Genomic DNA, 18,785 nt, shown 5'->3' on the forward strand with positions numbered 1-18,785 from the left:
ACTAAAGGTGAGGTCGCAAGTCTGTGTGGCCGCCTCCTTTGTTGGCCGAGGAGAAGCAAGGACAGTGCTGTATTTTCCTTTCTGAGGCACGGTGGGCTGTCGACTGGCGAATAATTTTCGAGCAGCAAAGGTCGACACCTTTTCCTTCACTCTTATTTCCTGGATGAGCTTTTCGTCCTTATAAACGGGGCAATCTCGAGAGGAAGCAGCGTGGTCACCCATACAGTTGATGCAGCGAGGGGATGGAGGTGGACAAGCACCCTCATGGGCATCCTTGCCACACGTAACACATTTGGCCAGATTGGAACAGGACTGGCTGGTGTGATTGAACCGCTGACATCGATAGCAACGCGTAGGGTTTGGGACATAAGGGCGAACGGAAATGATCTCATAGCCTGCTTTGATTTTTGATGGGAGTTGAACTTTGTCAAATGTCAAGAAGACAGTGCGGGTTGGAATGATGTTCGAGTCAACCCTTTTCACAACCCGATGAACAGCCGTGACGCCCTGGTCAGACAGGTAGTGCTGAATTTCTTCGTCAGACAATCCATCGAGGGAGCGTGTATAAACGACTCCACGCGAGGAATTTAACGTACGGTGCGGTTCCACCCGGACAGAGAAGGTGTGGAGCAGAGAAGTACGCAGCAATTTTTGAGCCTGGAGGGCACTGTGTGTTTCTAACAACAGGGTGCCATTCCGTAATCTGGAACAAGACTTTACAGGACCCGCAATTGCGTCGACACCTTTCTGAATAATGAAAGGGTTGACCGTGGAAAAGTCGTGACCTTTGTCAGACCGAGAAACAACAAGGAACTGTGGCAACGATGGAAGAACCGTCTGTGGCTGAGACTCAGTGAACTTACGTTTGTGAGAGGACATAGTGGAAGGTGAGGAAACCATTGCGGAAGAATCCCCCATGATTACCGGCGTCTCCGATGGCGCGCTCCTCCCTTGTGGGGGCCCTCACCGAGGGCACACCAGCCTTAGGTGATTGTTTACACCTCAGGTCACACCTCCCGACAAACGGACGGAGGGACCAATCGGCACTTTCGGAAGGTATCAGCTCGGGTAATCACCCCTCCCTGGGCCTGGCCGTTACCAGGGGGTACGTACGTGTCCTACCTGTCTACCCGGGGCGGGGAATTACGCGTTACCCCGTCACCGGCTACGCATGGAAGTGCGTGGGTCGGCCTTCAGACACGCACAGGGAGGAAAAAAGAGAAAGGGAAAGGAAAGAAGAGGGGGTCTCAAACGCCGCAGCGGAGAAAAGGGCAAGGAGAAGAGGGAAGGAAAAGAGAAGGACAGAGGAAGGACGAGGACTTGTAAGTGTAGAAAGCAATAAATTTGGAACAGTTTCGAGCGTCCGTCTCCGGACGTAGGCACAAACCATACTCCCAGAGGGGGAGAAAGGGAAGGAAAGAGCCAGAGGTGGGGGGGGGGGGGGGGGGGGAGGTGGAGGGGGGGGGCGAAGATGGGGGACGGGGAAGGATGCGGAAAGGGAAAGTATGCAGCCCGGAAAGGAAGGAGGGCCACATTAGCTCGGGGTCCCGTGCTCGCTACGCACGTGTCCACAAAAGAGTTGTGGACCCCCTGGGGGGCCGAACAGAGACTGTCAAATCTGCATAATATCATAATATGGTACAACTTGGGCCAAATCAGACTGGATTCGTGAGGTGGCCACATCCCGACAGACTGCAAAATTTAGTCGACTGAAGACGACATCGCAGCGAGAAACTGTTATTCGACACCCTGTTATTAATATGACAGGTAGAGATTTGGACGATGCTACGATGATGGTTTTGAGTAAGGGACTGAATTTTGCACCCACGCCACAGGTTCTGTCATTGCCTTCGTTTATCAGTTCCACTGAAGAAGCTGTTCGACCACTTCCCTCGGATTCAGCAGAGGAAATAAGACGTGAAACATGCCGTGCAATTATGAAGGCTCGCCCACAAAGGAGCAATATACCTGTGGCAGAGAGGGCTGCTCTACGCAAGCTACGCCTGGATACTCAGACGGTGGTACTCCCAGCAGATTTAGCACACCCGAAACTTAATGGAACAATATTGCAGTACTTCATTACAAACACCCACATGACCCAAATAATTCCTTCCTTCACCTAAGTTACAAATTTTACAATATCTCATAATTTCACTTTATATGAGAAAAAGTACCATCACAGCTGTATCTTGAGAATGTCTTTATTCTCTCACACAACTAGTTTTGGAGGCACGTTACCACCATCTTCAGGCTCCACCACTGCCTAGCTTTTCATCAGGAGTCTATACTCTATACTGTGTTGTCTCCAATCAACTCAGTGTCAAGTATAGACACCTGATGAAAGCTAGCCCAAGTGTGATAGTAACAAAGATCCCAGAGTAAATGTGCCAATGAAATCAAATACTCTTTTGGCAGTGGTGGGGCCCGAGGACGGCAGTAATGTGCTGCTGAAACTAGTCATGTTGTAGGACAAAGACATTCTCAGGATACTACTGAGGTGGAACTTTTTCTCAAATACATCATCTACTGAAATCCCTCAGCCAAGCAATAAGATAGGCATCTATAAATCATAGTTTTGTTCCTGTGAAAAGTAACAGAAAATTTAGTGCTCCCAAAGTATTTTGTGAGGTTTCTACCTCTACTGGGTCTATCCTGCAAGAAACTGACAAATATTTCCAACATTATTATTGAAATCCATTGTCTTTGATCTTGTCAAAACAAATCACATTAAAATGCATGTATTACTCCTGAAACTACTGTCCTATGGAGGGAAATTCAAAGTCACTTTCGCAGTGGGTGACAATATAAATACCATCTTGCAATGTGCCACTTCATATGGCAAGTATGTAGAATGTATTTCACTTTAAATTGAGAAGTAAGTGTCCTTGCACATTTTAACATCAGGCTGTACTTGGTGAGTACCTGTTTGGGAAATTTGTAATTTTTATTATCAGTAGTAATATGCCTAAGCAAACAATGTGACATTTTGTATTAATTATATGTACCTAAAAGTTTAGATAACATAGTGCTTCATTAATTTATTTCAATTTCATCTTCATGGTGTTATTTTGCACAACAGAATGTATGAGTAACACATGCAAAATAAAGCAGAACAATGTTTCTGATCAGCTTGTCAGTACCAAGCTCACACTAGTTTTGAAATGAGGCAGCAGAATTAATGTTGAAACGGTTCATTTCATTGTTTTCTACAAATCTGGAACATCTAATGTAGTAAGCACATAAAGATGCAGAATTAGAAAGTATCAAACAATTGAAAATCCAGAATGAAATGTAACACTATTATGGAAAGGAAAGTTGCTACTCACCATATAGCAAGACACACACACACACACACACACACACACACACACACACACACACGGCTGCAGTCTCAGGCAACTAGAATTGAAGTATTTCCTTTTGTATTCTGCTGACACTTCATGAGCACCATGTAGTTACCAAACAGAAGTATCTTCGTTGGCATGCTGAGACAGCTGCAATTTGACGAACAGGTTAGGTACAGATCAATGACAGTGCCTCATTCAAATCAAAGGTGATAGAACAAGATGATAGGGAAATGAAGATAAACAAAGAAAAAGAAAAGGAAAAGGCAAGTCTAGAGAATAAAATAAACAACCTGTAGTAAATATAGTAAATAGGGGGTCAAGGAGGAAGAGGGAGAATTAATTCATGAAAAGAAATTCTGAAACACCCCATTGGAGGCTGGAAGATGAGACCATAGAGTATTCTGGAGGGAGCGCTGGAGAATGGTGGTCTGAGAAGACATGCAGGAGAGGAAGTTTTCATTACTATGTTCATGCAACCTTGTGCAGGCTGGGAAAATTCAAATCTGATGATGTAAAAAGTCACACGTAAAAAAAAATGTTTTACACACTACCTCACTGGCCAACTTCAGTCAATCCAATAATTTTCTTAATGTCTGGGGGCCACAATCACAAATTAGGAAAAAGCAATGAGAAACAGGCTGCCCCATTATATGTCATTCTTTATCATTTGGAATCACTATGGCTATAAACACATTGATCAATGATATTTTGTGGGATGAACTAGAGAAATATACATCCATCTTATAGTTATTAAACTGAAATTAGTCTTATTTTCCAAACTTCAAGGCTCCTTCCTGGATGTTGAGCTTTACGACACTGACGCTACTGTGTTGAACAGCTCCTTCAATAGGGTCTAGGTATTAAAGTTAAATGAATCTGCCCCCCCCCCCCTCCAAACTGCAGCAATAGTTACGTAAATACATCTACTGGGAAGTTTCTTTTGTTCCCAACTGCAGTTCCAGTTACCTCATTAATTTCCGATAAGTAAGGATAAGACATAGAAGCAATTTATGTAAATCATGTCTTTATCAATATTTATAATACAAATTATTGGCTCCCAAATTAATCATGTCCATAATTCATATTTTATGTGAAACTAGCATTTTAACATTTACCTCTTCACTTATTTTGCATCCTGTGCTTAACTACTGGTTTTAATTGACTTCAATTCTGATTTTATACAAACAGAAGATTATGAAAGTTTTATTGTAAAGAAGTTTGCAATTCTAATTAATTGATTGTGTGTATTTTCTGCAACTAACAAATACATATACAAATATGACTACTTACTCATGATAAAGTATGTGACTTGTCTCTCTCTTTTTGAAGACCTGTTTCCTAATTATTGTGTTATAGTCAGCAACCCTTTCTTGCAGGTAGGGGTCATGCGGAGTTAAATGACAGTTCACTATACACAAGGAACAGCCATATATATTTAATCTGATGCTAACAGCTCCTTTGTTGCCCTAAAAATAAACCACATTCAGGGAGTGGTATCTACATTAGCAATTGAGGTACACTGTAAAATAGAAACTACAATTACATTATATTACATATACTGTCTTTTCATACAATCAGTGAGGAGTTCCTAATGGGCATGAAATATGTTAAACAAACAAACACGTTTAATACAAGAATTGATAGACCCCAATTTAATGCGGAACCACAGACCATACATGAAGCAGACTTCATGGCCACTAAACCAGTAAAAATAAATATAACTTATTTTTCCATTTACAAATTAATGCTGCAGTTACCAAAGATGTTAACATACAAATTTTGTAGAATAATTATTAGACTAGTATGGCCAGGAATTTCCAAATGAAACGAGTTTGTAACATTTAATTATACTGGTCATATAGCAGTGCTTCAGAGCAAATCAAGTGTTGTAAAGCACTCACTTTGTGCGAGGAGAGAGAGAAGCAGTATGTAGAAGAGCTAATTCTTTGAATAGGCTGTAGTATTACTGACCTATTTTTATGCCTCAAGTATCAACCGTGATCTAGAGGTAGTGTCTTTGATTCATCATCATCATCATGGACAGTTTCCAGCCTGTGGCCGGGTCTGTTTGGAACATACCGTATTTACTCGAATTTAAGCCACACTCGAATCTAAGCCGCACCTGAAAAATGAGACTCGAAATCGAGGGAAAAAAATTTTCCTGAATCTAAGCCGCACCTGAAATCTGAGACTCGAAATTCAAGGGGAAAGAAAAGTTTTAGGCCGCACTTCCAAATCGAAACAAAGTTGGTCCATTGTAATATGAGACACAATTAGGTTGAATGAACGACGATACGGCTGTAATAGTTTGGTTCGAGTCGTAAGCTTAGCAGTTAAGCTTTACCAGGTAGCCGTTGTTATGCGTCAGGCGCTCCATCCGTATTTATACAGGCGCCCTTCCTTTTTCACATGCTTCGTCTGGTTTGAATTGATTGCTTATTTTTCTTTGATCTGACAAGTGCAGTTCTCTTTGTTATAGGTGTTTCCGTCACTCAAAGCTGAAAATGCATTACTGTACTGTGTCATGCATTGTTTGTCGCATTCTGAAAATGAGGGTTTACGGCCTGTCGCCGCTTGCGGCATGGCTTGCTTTTGTGCACGCTACCGCCGCTTACAATTAAAAAAAAAAACAAAGAGAGAAATCGTCTCATTAGCGAAACAATGGCAAGAGACTGCTATTCGTTGCTATTTACACTGCTGCTTTCTTTGATAATGATCAACAGGAACCAAATAACAGACTGCGTATGATAGAAGATGTTCTGAACGAGAATTTAGTGAAAAATTTTTCCGTTTCAAAATCTTTGCAGACGCCTCTTTAGTACATTACATTATGCACAGAAATTAGTCATCTTAGATTTAAAAATCTAGTCAATTGCCGTGCTTCATTTCTGACTGTATCACTATTAGGCATAAGAATAATACGAATATAAACATGACATGGTATGTATATTCTTCCGCGTCTGCTGTTGTCTCACTCTAGTTTCGTAGTTTATTAGGCGGACAGGATTTAAATGAGATAGCAGCAAACACGAAAGAATACATGGCAAAATGTTTATATTCGTATTATTCTTATGGTGAAGAGAGTACTGCATGTGATTCGCAATTCATAAAAGTTCCTATTAGCAACCATTTCTTCTCACAGTTAGGAAAAAATACAGAAAGCACAGTTGGCCATATTGACAAATATCCCAAACAGTCTTGCCAGTCGGATTTTCGTAGAACATTGAAATGCTGCTACGTACGAAGAGGAACAATACGGAATTTGTATTTACTTCGTCGGATAATGTATGAAAATGCAGTGGTCGAAACTCGGGGCGGAGAAAAAAAAAGCTCGTCTTCCACCTTTTTTTTTTATTTATTTACTGACGCAGAGGTTTTGGTGCCAGTATGTGCCTTTGTGCCTGTGAAGCATGCCTGCGTAGCGCTACATATATTCGACGACAGAACTAAGTTGTGGCTGCACCTACCAACATTTTTCAGAACTTCCGCTTACTTTGCACTCGATTCTAAGCCGCAGGCGGTTTTTTGGATTACAAAAACCAGAAAAAAAGTGCGGCTTAGATTCGAGTAAATACGGTAAGCCTCTCCATCGTCTTCTGTCTTGCCACCATCTCTCCATCTTCACCTTGGTCTAGTCTTCTCCTTTCTTCTGGATGCTTTCCTCCACTGCTTTCAGCCATCTGTCTCTTTGTCTTCCTCTTGGCCTCTTTCCTTCCAGTTTCATCTCTTATATCCTCCTGGGTATCCTCTTCTCCTCCATTCGTTTAACATGTTCGTACCATCTCAGCCTCGATATCTCTATCTCCTCCAGTAATGGTTCCAACTCCATTAACTCTCTGATCCTCTCATTTCTTAACCTGTCTATCTTTGTCACTCCAATACCGTTCCTCAAGAATTTCATCTCACTAGCTTGTACTTTGCTTTTCTCTCTTCTTTTCACAGCCCAGGTCTCGGATGCATATGTCAGGACTAGGATATAGTACGACCGGTATATAACCTTTTTACTGATTTGGGGTACATCCTTACTCCGTATCAGGCTTCTGACACTCTTCCCAAATGCTTCCGCTTTTCTCCCCCACTCAGTTATTTCTCTGTTGTTTTTCCATCTTCCTGCATAAGGCTTCCTAGGTACTTGAAACTCTCCACTCTCCTCAATTGTTCCCCACCAATCGTTATTGCAGTTGTTCCTATCTCCTTTGTTCTCGTTGTGATAATCATCTCACTCTTACTTATATTATATTTCATCCCATATTCTTGTACTGTTCATTCCCATACATCCAACTGCTCTCGTACTTCCTCCTCTTTATCCTCCAAATCATCAGTTGTCTTACAGCAAAAATTACATCCACCATGTTCTGAAGCCACGTTGCTCCTATCTCATCCTCCCCCCCCCCCCCCCAAAATTTTGCCCGAATTCTTGCTTCCAAATTTCTTTCAAAAATCTTTGCACAATGACTCATCAATGTTATCTTCCTGATTGTTATTGCACTCTCTTCTATTTCTCTTCTTAAAGATCGGGGCAATTATTCCCTTCTTCCAGTCTTCTGGGATCATCATCTGTCTCCACACTATTTTCATTACTCGTTATAGCACCTCTCCTGCTGTTCTCACCATCTCTACACTTAGCTCATCCAACCCTGGTGACTTCCCTCCCTTCATCTTGCCCAATGCCTCTCCCACTTCTTCCCATGTAAGGTCTTTTTCTATTTGCTGTTCCTCCTCTTTTTTCTCCTCAGCTTGTTTCTCCTCACCCAGGTCTCCCACTTTTGTTCACCAGTCGGGCATAGTCTGTAGTACTGTTCTTCCTCTTACTTTTAATCATCTCATATAACACCTTTCTTCAACCTTCACTATCCTCCTCCTCCATTCTGGTCCACTGTTCCATCCACTTTCTTCTCTCCTCCACCACCACTCTTTCTGCTTCTTTCTTTCTTGCTTGATACTCTTCTCTTGTCCCTCCTGCCCTCTTCTGGAACTACACCCTATAGACTCTATTCTTCTTCTGTACTATATCCTTTGTTTTATCATTCCACAGGGTGTTTCTTTCTATCTCTTTTTCTTGCTTATCCTCCCACATATTGCTTCCACCGCACTTACTAATGTTCCCTTGAATCTACCCCATTCCTCATTGACTGGTAATTAAAATGTCCTTGGTCCCGTGTCTGAAACCAGCCAACGCTTAAATTTTAATTAATAATCAGCATTGGTGGCCAAAGACTTCCAGCATAAGAAGACACCCTCATTCTGCCAATGGCCTTGTCAAAGAGGACAAACAAGTGGAGGGAGGTTCAGGGCACACTCTTGTCCTTGGGGTGGGAAACTGACCCTAAAAACAGAAGAATCAGCAATGATCAACAGCAAGAGGATGCAGAAGGCAATAAGAACCACTGCGTTAAAGATAGACAACATTTATGCACGAGACATGTGGCCTGTAATTGAAAAAGTGTCACGAACATCTCTCCATTGGCTAAAGATTCTGGAATAGTCCCCATTCCTATCTCTGGCAGGGGATGCCAAGGGGAAGGTGATGAGAAAATGATTGAATAACCACCAGAAGAATAATGTTCTATGAGTTGGGCCATAGAATTCCAGAAGCTTGAACGTGGTAGGGGAGCTAGAAAATTTTAAAAGGGAAATGGATAGGCTCAGTCTAGATATAGTTGGGGTCAATGAGGTGAAATGGAAAGAAGACAAGGATTTCTGGTCAGATGAGTAGAGGGTAATATCAACGGCAGCAGAAAATGGTATAGCTGGAGTAGGATTCGCGATGAATAGGAAGGTAGTGTGGAGAATGTGTTACTGTGAACAGTGCAGTGATAGGGTTATTCTTATCAGAATCGACAGGAAACCAACACCAACAATGATGGTACACGTATATATGCCGATGTTGCAAGCTGAAGATGATGAGGTAGAGAAAATACACTCCTGGAAATTGAAATAAGAACACCGTGAATTCATTGTCCCAGGAAGGGGAAACTTTATTGACACATTCCTGGGGTCAGATACATCACATGATCACACTGACAGAACCACAGACACATAGACACAGGCAACAGAGCATGCACAATGTCGGCACTAGTACAGTGTATATCCACCTTTCGCAGCAATGCAGGCTGCTATTCTCCCATGGAGACGATCATAGAGATGCTGGATGTAGTCCTGTGGAACGGCTTGCCATGCCATTTCCACCTGGCGCCTCAGTTGGACCAGCGTTCGTGCTGGACGTGCAGACCGCGTGAGACAACGCTTCATCCAGTCCCAAACATGCTCAATGGGGAACAGATCCGGAGATCTTGCTGGCCAGGGTAGTTGACTTACACCTTCTAGAGCACGTTGGGTGGCACGGGATACATGCGGACGTGCATTGTCCTCTTGGAACAGCAAGTTCCCTTGCCGGTCTAGGAATGGTAGAACGATGGGTTCGATGACGGTTTGGATGTACCGTGCACTATTCAGTGTCCCCTCGACGATCACCAGTGGTGTACGGCCAGTGTAGGAGATCGCTCCCCACACCATGATGCCGGGTGTTGGCCCTGTGTGCCTCGGTCGTATGCAGTCCTGATTGTGGCGCTCACCTGCACGGCGCCAAACACGCATACGACCATCATTGGCACCAAGGCAGAAGCGACTCTCATCGCTGAAGACGACACGTCTCCATTCGTCCCTCCATTCACTCCTGTCGCGACACCACTGGAGGCGGGCTGCATGATGTTGGGGCGTGAGCGGAAGACGGCCTAACGGTGTGCGGGACCGTAGCCCAGCTTCATGGAGACGGTTGCGAATGGTCCTCGCCGATACCCCAGGAGCAACAGTGTCCCTAATTTGCTGGGAAGTGGCGGTGCGGTCCCCTACGGCACTGCGTAGGATCCTACGGTCTTGGCGTGCATCCGTGCGTCGCTGCGGTCCGGTCCCAGGTCGACGGGCACGTACACCTTCCGCCGACCACTGGCGACAACATCGATGTACTGTGGAGACCTCACGCCCCACGTGTTGAGCAATTCGGCGGTACATCCACCCGGCCTCCCGCATGCCCACTATACGCCCTCGCTCAAAGTCCGTCAACTGCACATACGGTTCACGTCCACGCTGTCGCGGCATGCTACCGGTGTTAAAGACTGCGATGGTGCTCCGTATGCCACGGCAAACTGGCTGACACTGACGGCGGCGGTGCACAAATGCTGCGCAGCTAGCGCCATTCGACGGCCAACACCGCGGTTCCTGGTGTGTCCGCTGTGCCGTGCGTGTGATCATTGCTTGTACAGCCCTCTCGCAGTGTCCGGAGCAAGTATGGTGGGTCTGACACACCGGTGTCAATGTGTTCTTTTTTCCATTTCCAGGAGTGTATATGAGGATATTGAAAGGGTCATACAATACACAAAGGGAGATGAAAATCTAATAGTCAGGGGGTACTGGAATGCAGTTGTAGGGGAAGGAGTAGACGAAAAGATTACAGAAGAATATGGACGTGGGACAAGGAATGAGAGAGGAGAAAGACTAACTGAGTTCTGTAATAAATTTCAGCTAGTAATAGCGAATACTCTGTTCAAGAATCACAAGAGGAGGTGGTATACTTGGAAAAGGCTGCGTGATATGGAAAGATTTCAGTTTGCTTACATCATGGTCAGACAGAGATTCAAAAATCAGATAATGGATTGTAAGGCACATTCAGGAGCAGATATAGACTCAGATCGGAATGTAGAAGTGATGAAGAATAGGCTGAAGTTTAAGACATTAGTCAGGAAGAATAAAAATGGAAGAAGTGGGATACCGAAGTACAGGGTGTACACGTAGTCCAGTAACACTTTCAATTATTTATTGCACAAGAACCAAACTTTGTGCAGATATCATACATATGTTATTTTGAATAGAAACCCTGGAAGATTCCCCCCTCCCATGTATACCGCCACAGCATAGTTTGGAAATTTGCCAATAGTCCGTGCTAATCTCCCGTACGCGCTCCACATTCACTTCACTCACATTGGGACGTCTGCTTCTCTTTGCCGGGCTCAAGCAACCTGTTGTAACGAATTTGTTGTGCCAGAGGTAAATGACCTTCATTGTCGGTGGCTTCTTACCGTACTTGATTCTAAACATCCATTGAACAGCTGTAGCACACTTGGTTTTGCCGGACTCAAACACACAGAAAGCTCGTTCCGCACCTGAACTCGCCATGTTCGTGACTAGCGCAAACTATTGGCAAATTGCCAAACTGGTTGTGGCGGTATACATGAAAAAACTTTCAGCGTTTCTCTTCAAAATGACATATGAATGATATCTGTATAATGTTTTGTTCTTGTACAAGAAATAACAAGGTGTTCCCGGACTTCATGTACACCTCGTATAAAGGAATGACAAGGTATGCTTGAAGATCTCTAAGGCTTTAGATATAGCAATAAGGATTAGCTCAGTAGGCAGTACAACTGAAGAAGAATGAATGTTGGTTGGTTGGTTGGAGAAGGGACCAAACTACGCGGTCATCAGTCCCTCCAACCTTAGATTAACTACAACCGATAAAATCCCACATTAAAAGAGGGAACCACAACATCCATACAATGATAAACTATTGACAGGAGAGGAAGGAAAAGAATGGAAGATGAGGTGAGGGAAAGAAAGTGACTAATGACGGGTGTGAAGGAAGAAGCACAGGAGACAAGAGAAATGCTCAAGACATAACAGACCCCATAAGGAAAGGAGTGGGAAGGCAGAGGTCTGGGGTGAACCACCAAACCCAGTTGAAGCCAATCCAGTTGGGGCGAAAGGGGGAGCAAGAGGGCCTGCCATCCCCTCCACTCACCAATAAGGTGGAAGGTCCCTCCCTTAAATAAAACCATAAAAACCCCCATCACGAATAAAACGTAAAACGAGATCTGTCATTGAGGCATTGTCAGCTAACACCCGGGGTAACGATTCTGGAAAGCTAAAAGTGCATCGCAGGGTGGCTAAGTTGGGGCACTCCAATAAGATGTGAGCCACAGTCAACATCGATCCACAACGACAGAGATGGGGGTCCTCACGACAGAGGAGATAACTGTAAGTCATCCAAGTATGGCTAATGCGGAGCTGGTATAGGATGACACAGGCCTTATAAGAGGCCCAGGAGGAGGACTGCCACGGAGTTGTAGAATCCTTAATCGCCCTGAACTTGTTCGGCGAAGAAAGAGTGTGCCATTCTGCATCCCAAAGGCCCAAAACCTGACGACGTACTGCCGAGCGAAGGTCTATTCCCGGAATGCCAATAGCAAGAGATGGCCTGGTAGTATCTAACTTAGCCAGTCGATCGGCAAGTTCATTGCCAGCAATCCCAACATGGCCTGGTGTCCAAATGAAAACCACCGAGCATCCACGTTGAGCAAGGAGATAAAGGGAGTCCTGGATAGTGATGACCAATGGGTGGCGAGGTAAGCACTGGCCGATAGTGTGCAAACCGCTCAATGAGTCACTACAGATAGTGAAGGATAGTCCTGAGCAGGAGCAGATATGGTCCAGTTCACACAAGATGGCTACCAATTCTGCAGTAAAAACACTACATCCATCGTGCAAGGAACGAAGTTCTGTAAGTCACTCATAGGTGCAAGCAAAACTAGTGCGGCCAGCAACCATGGAGCCATCAGTATAAATCACTTCTGAACCCTGGAATGAAATGAGGAGACAATAGAATTGGTGGTGAAGAGCCATCGGAGGGACAAAATCATTTGAATCACCTGAGAGATCAAGACAGAGCTGTGTCCGAGAGATGCTCCAAGGAGGGGTATGTGCGTGAGCAGAGAAGAGAAGCGGTAAAGGGAATTGCTGGAGCTCACAAAAGAGCGACTGAATGCAGACAGCCATGGTAAGCCCACATAGTGGCCGCCTCTGCGGCAAGGTGATCTCCATGTCTGGATAAAGGATACCATAATTAAGGTGCTTTGGGTTGCAGCGAATGTGGAGCGCATAAGATATCATCTGTTGTTGGTGCAAAACTTGCAGTGGTGGAATCCCTGCCTCTGCGAGAAGCCTAAGTACGGGGCTAGTCCGGACGGCACCAGTCGCAAGTTCAACCCCACAGTGGTGGATGGGGTCTAGGCAACGCAGAACCATAGACAGGACTTCCATAGTCTAAACGAGACTGGACCAATGCTTGATACAATCACAGGAGAACAGAGTGGTCTGCACCCCAGGCGGTATTGCACAGACACCTAAGAACATTGAGATGGGACCAGCACGTCCTCTTCAGCTGGCGAAGATGAGGGAACAATGTCAACTGGGCATTGAAGACCAGACCCAAGAAGCGATGGGTGTCCACTACCTCGAAGGGCTGGCCATCGAGGAACAGTTCCGCATGGGGATGGACTGTACGGCGAAGGCAGAAATGCATGTCATGTCTTGGCCGCCGAAAGCTGAAAACCATGGGAGAGAGCCCATGAGTGCGCCCGGCAGATTGCCCCCTGTAGATGGCATTCTGTAGTGCCCATTATGGAGGAAGTGAGGTAGATACAAAAATCGTTAGCATACACAGAGTGAGACTGTCAGCCCAACAGCTGCCACCAGACCATTAATGCCCATGAGAAAGATAGGGACGCTCAGCATGGAACCCTGTGGAACCCCATTTCCTTGCCGATGGGGGAGCACTGTAGCAGCAGCCAACTTGGACCCGAAAAGAGCGACAAGAAAGGAAGTTATGGATAAAAATAAGCAGAGTGCCACAAAGGCCCCATTCGTGAAGGGTGGTGATGATGTGGTGGTGCCAGGTGGTGTCATAGGCTTTATGCTGATCAAAGAAGACTGCAAGGAGGTGTTGCCGATGGGCAAAAGCCAACTGGATAGCAGACTCCAGGTGCACCAAGTTATCCACAGTAGAGTGGCCACAGCGAAAACCAGTTTGAGTTGATGACAAAAGGTCATGGGATTCAAGGATCCAAAACATCCGCCGAGTCACCATGTGTTCAAGGAGCTTGTAGAGGGTGTTTTAGGCTAATTGGATGGTAGCTATCCATTTGAAGAGGCAGCTTCCTTGGCTTCAGCACTGGAACAACAATGCTTTCCTGCCACTGGGTAGGAAAGACTCCCTCACTCCACAGACAGTTGAGCAGGGTCAGTATACAATGGTGGCCAGCCACCGATAAGTGTTGGAGCATTTGATTATGTATCTGATCTGGTCCAGGAGCCGTGTCAAGACAAAAGGCGAGGTCGAAGGAAAATTCCCACTCGCTGAATGGAGCATTATATGGCTCCGAGCAGCGAGAAACAAAAGACAAAGGCAGTCGTTCTGAGCGCTCTTTCAGGAGAAGGAACATGGGCGGACACTGAGCTGATGCCGAAGCTTGAGCAAAGTGTTGGGTGAAATTTTCTGCTGCAAAGTCCAGATTGGTAAGTGTAGTAACCACAACCAACAGCGGGAACGCCTTGGGCCGCGGATCCGAGCCGCCAGGCGGGGAAGCCGCCGGCGGTTGAGCACGCACCACTGGGTAAACACGGGACAAGTCGGACGATAGACCAACGACAACTGACAACAACCGACCACGACCGACTATGAGCGACACAACAAGGAAGAGATAAACAACTGAGGCTTGTGGAAACCACAACACAAAACACCAAACATAAATCCACTCGGAACCAGAGCCAGGCAAATGTCAACAACGAGCAACGACCAGAACGCAGTACCGCCGAGATACAAACGAAATCCAGAGCGAGTACGAGACTGGTTGGACTAGGGCAGAGCCGGTCCCTATATACAAAACCGGAGGGAGTGGCTATTGGCCACTGTCTGCACGTGGCTTAGCGGTGGCGCCCTCGCTGCGCGAGAGCCGCTGCGCGGAATAGCCTCGGCGGAGGCGGAGCCCTCTATGGGCTGACCACGTCCATTTGTTCTGCCGCATGTTCGACTTCCGTGGCGGAAGGTACTAGATCCCTCCCCCCCCCCCCCCCAAATTGGTGCATAGGGGCGGAAATGCTCCGAACAATGCTGAGGCGGGCGGAACGAGGGCATGGGTTGTGAGACGTCTGGAGGGACCACTGGGGGAGGGGAGGGCAGACTGTCTGCGCCATCCATCAAGGTGTCACCAGAGGGCAAGGGGTCAGTGGGCGTCTCTATACCCCGGTGAGGCAGAAGGGGTGCCTGCAGAGCCGGTGAGGAGATGGACGTTGAAGGGAAGGGTTCCACCTCAAGGGATGTGTCCGCACCAGGAAGCAGGGAAGGCGGCGGGGGAGGAACCAAGGCAGGGGCCCGAGGGCGGAGTTGGTTATGGTGGCGACGCTCGAGCCCTCTGTGTGTCTGTACGGTCGTCACTCGCCGCCCATGAGCCACTGTCACCGTAGCGGGCGTCCATGCAGGTGTGCTGCCATAGGAGCGGGCCCACACGGCCATGCCCGAGGCGTAGCGCCGGGAGGAGCGAGAGCGGGGCCCAGAAGGGGATGGTGTCAGCAGGTGGAGGAGGGTCCGAGGTTGTTGCCCGTGAAGGAGTTCGGCAGGACTATGACCAGCCACCAGTGTAGTGCAGTAGGTGCTTAGAAACAAGGTGAGGGCCGAAGTGGTGGCCGACGGCTCCACTGATTTCATCAGCTGCTGTTTGAAAGTGCAGACCAGGCGTTCCGCTGCGCCATTGGACGAAGGATGGAAGGGGGGAGAGCGAATGTGTTTGATACCGTTAGCAGAGCAGAAGGCCTGGAACGAGGACGCCGTGAATTGGGGCCCGTTATCTGTGACCAACATCTGAGGAAGGCCCTCAATGGCCAACACCTGGGCCAAGGCGGTGAGGGTGGCGTCAGTGGTGGTGGACACCATGCAATCCACATATGGGTATTTGGAATAGGAATCAATGATGAGGAGCCACATGGAGCCTAAGAAGGGGCCTGCAAAATTGAGATGGATCCTGTCCCAGGGTTGGCCGGGTGTTGGCCAGGGCGCGAAAGATTGTGGAGAACTTTTGTCTCCATCAATCCCTGGCCAATAGACATGTCGTCGAGCCAACGCCTTCATGCGAGACATCCCCCAGTGTCCGCGGTGTAATAAGTGCAGGACGCGGTGGCGTAAGTCCGGAGGGATGATCACCCGATGGGCGTCCGAGTCCGTGGACAACAGGAGGACGTCCTCCATCACCGAAAGTCTGTGTGAGACGTGATGCTACGGGCTGAAGTCAGTTTTGAAATGTCGGGTAAGGTAGGGAGGCCAACCATGGGTCACATAGCTGATGACTTGCCGCAGAATGGGGTCCCTGCACGTGGAAGCGGCGATTTGCGTGGGTGTCAGAGGAAATCCATCGAGAGTCTCCCGGCGGGCAGAGTCGCTGTGGAAGCACAGGACTTCCTGCTGGTCGAACGCTGGATCGGGTCCTGCTGGGAGATGTGACAAGGCATCTACAGTAGTGTGTTGACTGGTGGGCTTATAGAGGATGGTGTAAGCGTAATTACGCAAGGACAACGCCCAGTGCTGAAGACTCTGAGCCATCCGTTCTGGGAGGTGCGAATGGGGCCCGAAAAGTGACACTAAGGGCTTGTGATCCGTGAGGAGGGTGAACCGCACCCCAAACAGGTAAATGTGAAATTTCTGAACTGCAAAAATAATGGCAAGAGCCTCCTTTTTGATCTGAGAGTAATTCCTTTGCGCAGGGGTTAACGTCTTGGATGCATATGCCACAGGTTGTTCCAACCCATCCTCATTCCTGTGTGCCATGAATGCCCCAATCCCCTACGCTGAGGCATCGGCCACCACCACCAAGGGACGATTCGGAGAGAAAGGCGTCAGGCAAGGGGCAGATTTCAGCATCGTCTTCAGGCGGGTGAAAGCCTGATCGCAGGCAGAAGTCCACGTGTAAGGTACCCCTTTGCGACGCAGGCGATTTAGGGGATGCACGACGTGGGCGGCTTGGGGTAAGAACTTTAAGTAATAATTGACTTTCCCCAAAAATACCTGGAGTTCGGATAAGTTTTGTGGACGGGGAAGGGCATCGATGGCTGCAACATTGCGGTCCAAAGGGCGAATGCCATCTTTACTGAGCCAATGTCCTAAGTACTCCACTTCCGGTTGAAAAAAACTGCACTTCTCCAGTCGACAATGTAAACCCGCAGACTGCAGGGCCTGAAATAAAGTACTGAGGTTGCCCAGATGTTCCTGGCGCGTGCACCCCGTGACTAAGATATCATCGAGGTAATTGACACAAGCCGGTACTGGTTGCGTAAGTTGCTCGAGATACCGCTGGAAAATTGCTGGGGCAGAGGAAATGCCAAACGGAAGACGCTTGTATTTGTAGAGACCGAAAGGCATGTTGATGACGACGATGGCCTGCGATTCCTCATCCAGCGGCAATTGGTGATAGGCTTCTGCCAGATCAATCTTAGAAAAGTACTCACCACCTGCCAGTTTAGCGAGGAGGTCTTCCTGTCGAGGTATGAGATAAGTTTCGACCAAAGACTGAGCGTTGACCATAGCCCCAAAATCCTCACAAAGACGAAGCGATCCATTGGGCTTCTTGATGACCACTAATGGCGTTGCCCAGGCACCCGATTGTACTGGCTCGAGAACCCCCGCAGCCTGGAGCCGATCGAGTTCCTGCTTGACGACCGCACACAAAGCTACCGGAATAGGCCAAGGCCGACAAAAGCGAAGCCATGAGTTCGGCAGTAAAGTGATGTGTGCCTGGAAATCGGAAGCGCAGCCCAAGTTTGCCGAAAACAGGGAGGAAAAGGACGCGCACAGATCGTCTAGGTCCTGAAATGGAACCGTAGTTGAAACGAACTGCACTTCGTCTTGAATGGAAAAGCCAAACCGTGTAAACACATCTAGTCCAAAAATGTTCGAAGCCGACGGGTGGTCCACCACAAATAGGGTAAGGGGCCGGGGAACGTTTTTATAGATGGCCATAACAGAAAACTGCCCACGGAGAGCGATGGAACCGTCGCCGTAGGTGACCAACCTCCGAGAGGGTGGGGACAATTCTGGAGACCCAAGACGTGCATACGTCGTCAGATTGACCAAAGAAACTGTGGCCCCCATATCGACCTGGAAACGGACATCCTCGTTAAAGATGCGTAGGGTGAGGAATAACTTTTGAGCCAATGTGTCGGTCCGAGGCGCGACTGCGCGTAAAGCATGGACGGCCTCCTGGTGGCCCGCAGGGGCGGGACGGGGGCGGGTCGAGTGGCTACGACAGACAGATCGAAGGTGGTCGTCTTTCTCACAGAGCGAACAGGTCTTCCAGCGATGGGGACAGTCAGCTCGAGTGTGGGCCGAGAAGCACTGGGGGCAAGACAGGAGAGGGCCACGCGGCCGACATTGAGGGGTGACCGGCGGTTCGGACGCCATAAAGACGTCAGACAGCGAGGAATCTCAACGGCGGTGCCCTCTGGAGACTGCGCTCCATCGACGGCGATAAGGAGTGGAGTGGGAAGTGGACTCGACCGCTGCCACCTGGGGCCGCGCCATGAGACGCTCGTTCGCCGCTTGAGCAATTTCGAAGGAATGGG

At 47.5% G+C, this 18,785-nt stretch overlaps 1 protein-coding gene across 1 annotated transcript in view; it reads right to left on the reverse strand.

Annotated features, from left to right (window-relative positions):
* The window catches only part of LOC124605301 (phosphatidylinositol 4,5-bisphosphate 5-phosphatase A-like), an 81,532-nt gene that overhangs the window by 39,410 nt on the left and 23,337 nt on the right, over window positions 1-18,785 (reverse strand). Inside the window, exon 5 of the mRNA XM_047136885.1 lies at window positions 4,638-4,813. Within this exon, the coding sequence (XP_046992841.1) occupies window positions 4,638-4,813 (176 nt within the window). The remainder of the gene's footprint in view (window positions 1-4,637; window positions 4,814-18,785) is intronic.

The sequence above is a fragment of the Schistocerca americana genome, chromosome 1 (genome assembly GCF_021461395.2).
Source record: "Schistocerca americana isolate TAMUIC-IGC-003095 chromosome 1, iqSchAmer2.1, whole genome shotgun sequence".
Classification (NCBI taxonomy): Eukaryota; Metazoa; Arthropoda; class Insecta; order Orthoptera; family Acrididae; genus Schistocerca; species Schistocerca americana.